The 8570-nt window shown below is 57.0% G+C and overlaps 1 protein-coding gene across 1 annotated transcript; it reads left to right on the top strand.

Annotated features, from left to right (window-relative positions):
• Positions 1 to 7187: 7187 nt before the first annotated feature.
• LOC127594437 (uncharacterized) lies at positions 7188 to 8082 on the top strand. Its single transcript, XM_052056311.1, is given in 2 exon segments — positions 7188 to 7282; positions 7284 to 8082. Coding segments are annotated over 2 exon segments (894 nt in total).
• The last annotated feature ends 488 nt before the right edge of the window (positions 8083 to 8570 follow it).

The raw sequence follows: 8570 nt of genomic DNA, 5'->3' as shown, positions 1-8570 counted from the left end.
GGTGCTGCTCTCTGCCCATCTCTGCTCTGCTTTCTGGAGCAACGCCTTGCAGCCCTTGCCCAGCTCGCCTCGCTAGAAGAAGGGGGCCAGCAGCTCTACTGCCTGCTCGTTGGACACATACTACCACAGCCCGTCCGACCCCAGGATCAGGAAGCTGTCTTAGGGCTGGAGAGTGTGGTGGGTGATGATTGGCGTGGCGATCAGACCGGCGTTGATGCCCGCCTTGTCCCCGAAGCTGCGGGTGATCGCCAGCCCTGGAATCCTGAGCTTGCTCAGCCAAACCCGCAGGGGGCCGATAGCCCTGCCCCTCTCGTCCCGCTGGGTATCGATCCTGCCTCCCGCCTTCAAAATCCGCTCCCGCTCCGGCTCGTAGCATGGCTTCTGGTCGACCGTCAGCGGGACTGCCTTATACCGGTTATTAACAAAACTGGCCAGCACGACCCTCGAATCGCCAGTATTCGCACACACAAGAGCGGAATCCTCAGCCAGCACGGTGGCGAGCGTCGAGCCCGAGAACACGGTATCGAAGGGCTGTTCGAGCAGCCGTTCGTTGCATCTCAGGTAGGCCGTTTCCAGGGCCTCAGAAGGCTCTTCTCTGCGGGAGATGTTAAATTTAAGTAGTTTCGGGATTGTCTACTTGAGGTATTTCGAGACTAGGTGGCCATTGGCCCCGTGTCCGTCGCAGATCCCGTACAGGTCCAGCCCGCCCATCCTCTCCACGATGAAGCTGTCCTGGTTTATCTTTAACTTCCCGTCGACATGAACCCCGGCTTTCGTTTCAACATAGTTACTGAACCTTTTCCTGTTCTCGGGGGTTACTCCACAAGCCTTAATTGCTTTATCATAGAATGCTGCGGGCCGCCTCTTTTCTGAAGCGCGGGTTTGTTCCTCCTCACCGACTCCACCTCCTCCCTCTTGGGACACTCAAACTAGTCAGTCCAAGCACTTCAAGACCGACAGGGTATGCAGGACAGACTGCCTGGGCTCGAGGCTGGGCAGGCGCACTGCCTTTTTATACTGCATTAACTAAAATACTAGCGATCGGGGGTCATTCCTTGCCGTAGAACTGCACGTACTGGGAGACCATGCTTCGGATCTCTTGCTGCTGGTTGGGCCTGCGCTTTGACAGCCAGCGCCAGGCCAGCCACAGACCTGCCGTCACAACGGCCACCACCAGCATCACCACCACCACAGTGGCCAGTCCCATCCCCGACCTGCCCACCGCGCAGGCGCTGGGGGCAGCCTTCATGCCAGCGCAGATCTGCTCCTGGATGTTACCGGCCTTCATCACCCCGGAAAAGGTGACATTGTTGACCAGCATTATCGGCGATTCCTGCATCGGCAGCCCCTCGTTCCGCGAGATCAGTTCCTGCAGGTACCTGTTTTTGGACAGCGAGGAGGAAGCCGGCCCGTCGAAGGAATTCTTCAGTTTTGAGGAGACCGTCTCGTAGTCGATTCCTAGTTTCTTGCAGAGCTTTTTGGAGCAGTCGTCCTCCTGCAGAGAGCTGACCTCGCAGTGCTCGTTGAAGAGGGTCATGTAGAGGAGATACTTCTCGGCGCCTGCCTCGGCCAGGATGATCCGCTGCCGGATGATCTCCTGCATGACCAGCTTGCCAGTGGAGTACTGGTCCGCGGGGTCCGCGAGGGCGCAGTAGCTGCCCCCGCCGTAGCAGTTCAGGTCGGTGTAGGCTCCTTCTGGCATCGGAAACAGCAGGTAAAAAGTGTCGAGGGTCATGTGGCTGCCCACATTCTGGTAGGCCTTGTAGACCTCCTCCGCCAGCACGTAGGACATCCGGTCGCCCAGGTCCAGCAGCATGCTGACCTGGCTCTGGTCCTTTTTCGGCATGCTGAACTACACCTTCAGGGTCAGCGGACTGCCCCGGCTGTATTTTCGGAGGGACTCGCCATCCTCGTTGCTGATGAAGATGGAGGGGGTCTGCAAGGAATACCCTGAACCGTCGTCGACCATGATCACCCCGTAACCGTGGGGCTGGTCGTTCTCGATTATCACCAGCTTGGCCCCATGCTTCTCTGCGTTCTCGACCTTCCTGACGAAGGTGCACCCGCCCCGCAGCACCAGCACGATGGCGTTGTGGTACTTGCTGTAGTCCTCCAGCTCGTCAGAGTTGCAGGCCCTGCCCTGCTCGACGACCAGGGGGCCGATGACGGTCTTGCCGAAGGGGATGTTGCCGAAATTGCCCATGGAGTACTTGACCTCCCCCAGCCGGCCCTTCAGGTGGCTGGGCGAGTAGATCTCGAGGGTGGAGAGGGCTGCCGCCCACAGCACCATCCACATCATTGTTTCTATCAATCAATCCACCACCCCCAGCACGGCCAGCCTGTGCCCATACTTCTGCAGCTTGCTCTGCAGCCGGTCCGCCCTCTCCTCCGCCTCGTGCAGTCTGAACCGCAGCCCGTCCATCTTCTGCCACAGCTGCACCAGGTACTGCCCTGACGCCTCGGGCATGTCCCTCAGCTTGCCCAGAGTTGCGGCCATCTTCTCCAGCGCCTCAAGCAGGTCCGCCTGCTGCGCCGAGCAGTCCTCAGCCAGCCTGCCCGTGCGCCTGACCATTTCCACCAGCTGGGCCAGCTCCCCTTCAATAGCCTGCAGCATATCACAATCCCATAATCTTGCGACTGGCCCATGGTCGAGGCGGAAACCCTTGACCTGCAGTTCACCATCGACGTCAAGAGCAAATTCTTGGGGGTCTGGGAGGAGGCGGTCGTCAGGTTCGACCAGCTGAGGCAGGAGATCACGATCGTCCGACCCCGCAAGACCATGGTGGTCAATGTGGCTAGCATCAGAGTGTACGACTCGGCCTTCACGATCGACCCCGACACCCGGCTCTACACCTGCCGCTACGCCACAAGGTTCCTGTCCCTCGTGCGCTCCTCCCAGCCCCGCCCGCCCTCCCCCAAACGGCCCTCCAAGAAAGACTGCCTGTACCGGCTGCTGCCCTGACTTTATATATAATGCTGAGCAAAGACGACCCCCTCTACCAGCACTTCGCGGAGCTGATGCCCCAGCTGCTCGAGGAGCTGGAGATCTTGAAGCTGGATGTCAGTTCGTTCGGCGAGGAGCAGGAGATGCTCATCCAGAGGCTGCTGAGGGCTGACCCTGAGGTCGCGCCCTTTGCGAGGAGGTTTGTCTCGCAGCTGCTGCTCAACCTCAAGAAAGTCACCACTCGGAGCGAGCTGCTGCTTAGGAAGACCACCCTGCTTCGCAAGCTTGTCGTGGTGCCCAACCCGGACTGCGAGGACTCTTTCGAATCGTGCCAAGCGCTGCTCGAGTCCTGCAGCCCCCTCAACGACCACCGCGAGTAGCTCCTCCGCAGGTGCCAAAATGACCAGCCGCCTCGAGCAGCAGCTGATCGCCCACGCCCCAGCCCCCTCCAAGGACCTGATCCGGCGGATGAACCTGATCAACACCACCCTCGACTCCTGCATCGCCCGCAAATGAACCGTTTTGATTCAAATGAAGCCAGCCTTGCAGGCCCTTGCCGCGCGGCTGGCGGAGCTGAAGGCTGCCCAGACTGCCTTCCTGGAGGTCAATTAGGCCATGGCCGCCTCCGAGCAGCAGTATCTGAGGGTCACTGCTGAGCTGGATGATGTCGAGCAGAGGGTCGGTGCCAAGCGCGCCCTCTTCTCTCGGCTGTAGGCCTCCATCGCCAGCCAGTCCCAACACCTCCAGCAGTAGCACCACCACCACACCCAGCAACTGTCCGCCCTCCTCTCCCACAACTCCCGCCTGCTCTAGTCCCTGCAGGCCAGCCCCCTGCAGCAAGCAGAGATGCAGCTTGCCCACCAGCAGGCCTAGTTCCAAAGCTCAGAGGAGGGCAATAAGGCCCTTGCTGCGAGAATTCGAGTGCTGAAGGAGGAGGGCGATCGCTTGGAGCAGGAGTGCGAGGGGATGGAGGGCAGGGTCGGTGAGATGGCGGGGGTGGTTCAGGAAGGAGGGAGGGTGGTCAGGGACGGCCAGGGGTATGAGGCCAGACTGAAGGAAAGCCTGGTCGTAGCCTAAGGCGATTTCTAGGACCTGTCTAATTAACTCACAAGGCTGAGCCAAACCATCCAGACCCACTAAGCAGACTGCTGCAACCTCGACCACTAGCTCAGCCGCCTTTCGGAGCATACCCAGCAACTGCAGGAGAAGTGCCAGCAGGCCAAGCAGAGGGCTGCAGCCAGCCAGCTTGAAATCTAGCAGGAGGAGAGGAAAAGGCAGGCCCTGGAGGACCGGATCGCAATGCTTCGGAGATAGCTATAAGACAATAGACTGGCGGCAGCCAGGGCGGAAAGCAGGCGGTGCCAGGATCGCTAACAAAACCTGCTGGCCTAGAACAGCGCCCTTCAGAAGGAAGAGGCCAGGGTGGGCCGGCTGCTCTAAGATTATAGGACAGCCTTGCAGAGGCTAATCTGAATCACCTTTATGAGCTGTTACCATACCTGTCTGGCCTGCTCCTCGCCCTACCCGGATGCGTGTCTGGCCTGCCCTGCCACGCGCATGCTGGTATCGGGGCACTGCCTCTGTGAGGCTAACTATACGGCCGCCCCTCCTGCGCAGGCCTGCTAGAACTTTACCCCCTCGCTGCAGCAGGACGTGCTCTCTGCTATGGCCATCATCCTGCCTCTGCTGGCCTGTCTGTGCCTGCTCCTCCCTGGCTTCAAAGTCAGATTGCGCCTGGCCTGGAAGCTGGCCATGGTACTGCAACTGGTGTCGGCCCTGCAGTTCGGAGATGCTGAGGTCGGCTATCTGGCGGGCTGGGCCATCCGCGCCTTCAAAGGATTTTCTTTGCAATTTCATTTCACGACTGAAAATTGTCAGGCCCCTCAGACTTGTGGCTACCTGCCCCTGCTGATCGCCGGGCTGCTGCCCTTCCTGCTCGCAGTCCTCGGCATGATCCTCGGCGGCCTTTACTTTGCTGTGAAGCTGGACCGCCCGGTTCCAATCACCAAAGTCATCCAAACCACGATCCTGGACGTTCTATTCGCGGGGGCCTAATTTTCCGGGATATCAGTAGGCGCGCTGCTAGGATATGCGTGCTGGAGCAGCCCCTGGTTCTTTTTCCTAGTGGCCGGAATGGCCGCCTCCTCCATCCCCGCACTAATCTGGTATTCCAACATCCTGACAACCCAAGAAAACTCTTCCCTCCTTCGTCTCAAATACAGCCATCTCTTCGCCCTCGACCCTCTCACTCCCTCCAAGAAGCAAGCCTTCCCTAAAAGCACCTTCAAACTCTACAGCACCATGCTGCGGGTTGTGCTGGGCTTCACCTGCAGCTACTTCTACAGGGCGCCCGTGCAGGTCAAGGTGCTGTGCTACGTCCTGGCGGAGAATGCGGTAGCCCTGTCTTTTGAGGCGTATCGGCCGTTTGCCCTGTGGGTGGTGGCCGCGCTGGCCCTTGACGGGCTGGCACTGGGGTGCTTCTTCACAGCACGACAAGAATGGTGGCCAAGCGCCATGACCGCCATGACAGGGGTGCTATCCCTACTGCTATTCGTGGCCCTCAGCTGGTAATTCTTCTACCGAAGTGCCAACTTCACATCAAAAAATAAGCCATGACTGTACACAATTACTCGCAACCATCATCGATTATCAATCATCGATGTCCGCTTCGGACGGTCTTGGTGGCATCAGCTTTAACATGTACAGCCCCGTCTATCTTTCTTTCTTGTCCAAGATGAGCTACTAGAAAAGTTAGTGAGATTTGGTTGGGTCGATGGACAGTAGAAATTGCAGATCTTTTTAGGAGGTAATGGGGCGGTACATCTTGCTGTTGAAATGTAACTTGTTGACGATCCGGTTGATGACTCTCTTGCAGAGCAAGTACTTTTTTCTATGCGGGCTTGATTGTTTGGATGTTTTTTTCTTTCGGGGGGCTGTTTATTTTTTCCTTTTCTTGCGGGTCGGGATTCTGGGGCAATCACCTGACCCTCGAGGATTATTAATTGCCCCAGAATCCCAACCTGCAAGAAAAGAATCCTCAGTAGTCTGCCCCCCCGTCCGCTGATTGTACTCATCGATGGTGCTGTCCAAGTAGAGCCCATCATGTAAATCCTCTATGTTAAACATATAATTTTTATTAATTAGACATTCATTGATGGGATATGGTGGCAGTCAGTCCTTGATGCTGAGGCCCTGGAGCTTGTGCTGGAGGGCTTGAAGGCGGGTTATCAGGGGGTCTGTTGATTGGAAGCGGCATTGGTCCAGCCAGGGTGTGATCTGCTTGAGGGTGAGGTGGTGGCTGCCTGGCAGCAGGTCGTCTTCGATCGTCTTGGGGTGGTGCTGGGTTTCGAGCCAGTAATGCAGCCTCTCGACAGACTCGCCAGCCTTAAAAAGCTAGAACGAGGCCATCAGCTACTCAAACTCGAGCTGCGCCTTTTCCCGTGCAATATCGAGTCCCTGGTTGAAAAAGCGATCAAGAATCTCCATCACTTTCTTATAATCCTTCAGAAATTGCATGAATCTGGGCTACTCCTTGGGCTTGGTTTGCTAGAGGATTGTCTCAAAGTTTTAGGACAGGATTTGGGAAAGCGGGAAGTTTTAGGAGTCGATGATGGTTAGCCGGACCTTGCCTTGCTCGCGTTGGGCCCTGACCGCCACCCAGTGTATCAACACCCCCACTACAACCCACCCCACTTCGCCCTTGCCCACAGCCTCACGCATCCCTTACAGCCGTGCCAACTCATCCACAGTGTTCTGGATGACCCCACATCCAAACTGCAGACATACCACCTTCTCCTCCCTCTCTTTCAGCAGAGGGCCTTCCAGCAAAGAGTCCAGCTCATACCGCTGGAGGTCATCGAGGGGTTGGGGGTCGTGGCCCAGGCGGTGCATCTAGGTGAGGATCTGGTGGTAGGAGTGGATCTGACTGTCGAGGTCCTGCAGTTTGTGGGAGTTGTAGAGGAGGATGTTGGCAAGACAGGAGTAGCCGCAGGTACTGTCTGAGAATTGCTGGTGGGTGGGCAGCTGGGTGAGGTTGCCAGTCTGAGGCGGGCTGGCCTCAAAAGGCGGCCTGCCCCGCCTCTGCTCCTCCAACCCAGCCAGACACCTCTCCCTCAGCTCCTCGAATCCGATCATAGTCTTTAACCTCCCATAACGCCCAGATAAATACCCTTCTCCATAAGATATTTTGGCATCAACAAAAATGAGTGAAGTGCATGATGCGACCTACTACCTCAAGTGCATGATGGGGGGCATACTGGCCTGCGGGCTCACGCATGCGGTTATTACGCCGCTTGACGTGGTCAAGTGCAGGCGCCAGGCTGACCCAACTTTGCGAAGACCTTGGGAGAGGGGTTGCGCAAGATCAGGAGCACTGGCGATTTGTACCTTGGTTCGGGCCCACCCTTATGGGGTACTCGTTCCAGGGATTCGGGAAGTTCGGCTTTTACGAGATCTTCAAGGACGTGTACAAAAATATTGTCGGGGAGGAAAACGAAAAAAAGTACAAGAAGCTAGGCTGGAGCATCGCCTCGGGGTCTGCCGAGATCATCGCCGATTGTCTGTTGTGCCCGTGGGAGGCAGTCAAGCTGCGCATCCAAACCAAGAACTACGCCGAAGGGGAGCCCCGTCAGAGCGGCCTCTTCGGCCCGTTCAGGCATTACCAGAAGGAGGAGGGCCTGGGCAATCTCTACAAAGGAATCGTCCCATTGTGGTCAAGGCAGGTGCCTTACACGATCGTGAAGTTCGTGGCCTTCGAGGCGATCGTCTGCATGCTGTACGACAACGTGTTCACGAGGGGAAAGGAAAATTACAACAAACTGACGCAGCTGTCGATCACGTTCATGAGCGGGTACCTGGCGGGCATCTTCTGCGCGGTGGTCTCGCACCCGGCGGACACGATGGTCAGCAAAATATACGCCAACAAGGAGCAGGCCGAGTCGATGGGCACTGGCAAGCTGATCAGCAAGATCTACGGGGACATCGGATTCAGGGGGTTGTGGGCGGGCCTCATGACCAGGATCATCATGGTGGGCACCCTGACCGGCCTGCAGTGGTGGATCTACGATACCTTCAAGACCGCAGTGGGCCTGCAGACCACCGGCGGGGGGTCCAAGCCCAGCCCCCCGAAAAAGGAATGATCCATTATCAGTCCCTTCACAGGCAACTGAACACCTTCTCAGTTTGGGTGGTTGTGAGGATGGTCTTGCCCTGCCGTTTTAGCTGTAGCTGCTCGAACTGCGGGATGATGTCGGTCTCGCGCTCGCGCTCGCGCTAGGTCGAGGGCTGTTTGCGACGGTGTCGTGGCCTGGGGTTGGAAGCGGTGTGGTCCATTTGCACTTCTTTGAGATTAAGCAAAGATCTTGCTTACCGCTCCTTTTCTTAGCGTTCTTCCCTTTCCTTTTTGTCACGCTCAGCCTTCCTTTTCTTCTCGTTTTATCTTTCTTGCCTTTCTTTTTATTGTCTTTCTTTCTGTTGTCTTTCTTTGCTTTGCCTTTCTTTGTCTTGCCTTTCTTTCTGTTGTCGTTCTTTTTCTTGCTTTTCTTTCTCTTCTCTTTCTTTCTCTTGCCTTTCTTTATCTTTTTTTTCTTTCTGTTGCCTTTCTTTCTCCTGCCTTTCTTTCTCTTGC

The sequence above is a fragment of the Hippocampus zosterae genome, unplaced genomic scaffold (assembly GCF_025434085.1).
Source record: "Hippocampus zosterae strain Florida unplaced genomic scaffold, ASM2543408v3 HiC_scaffold_143, whole genome shotgun sequence".
In the NCBI taxonomy this organism is placed as follows: Eukaryota; Metazoa; Chordata; class Actinopteri; order Syngnathiformes; family Syngnathidae; genus Hippocampus; species Hippocampus zosterae.
The sequence above is the reverse complement of the archived record's forward strand: the minus strand, read 5'-3'. Positions and strand labels throughout refer to the sequence as shown.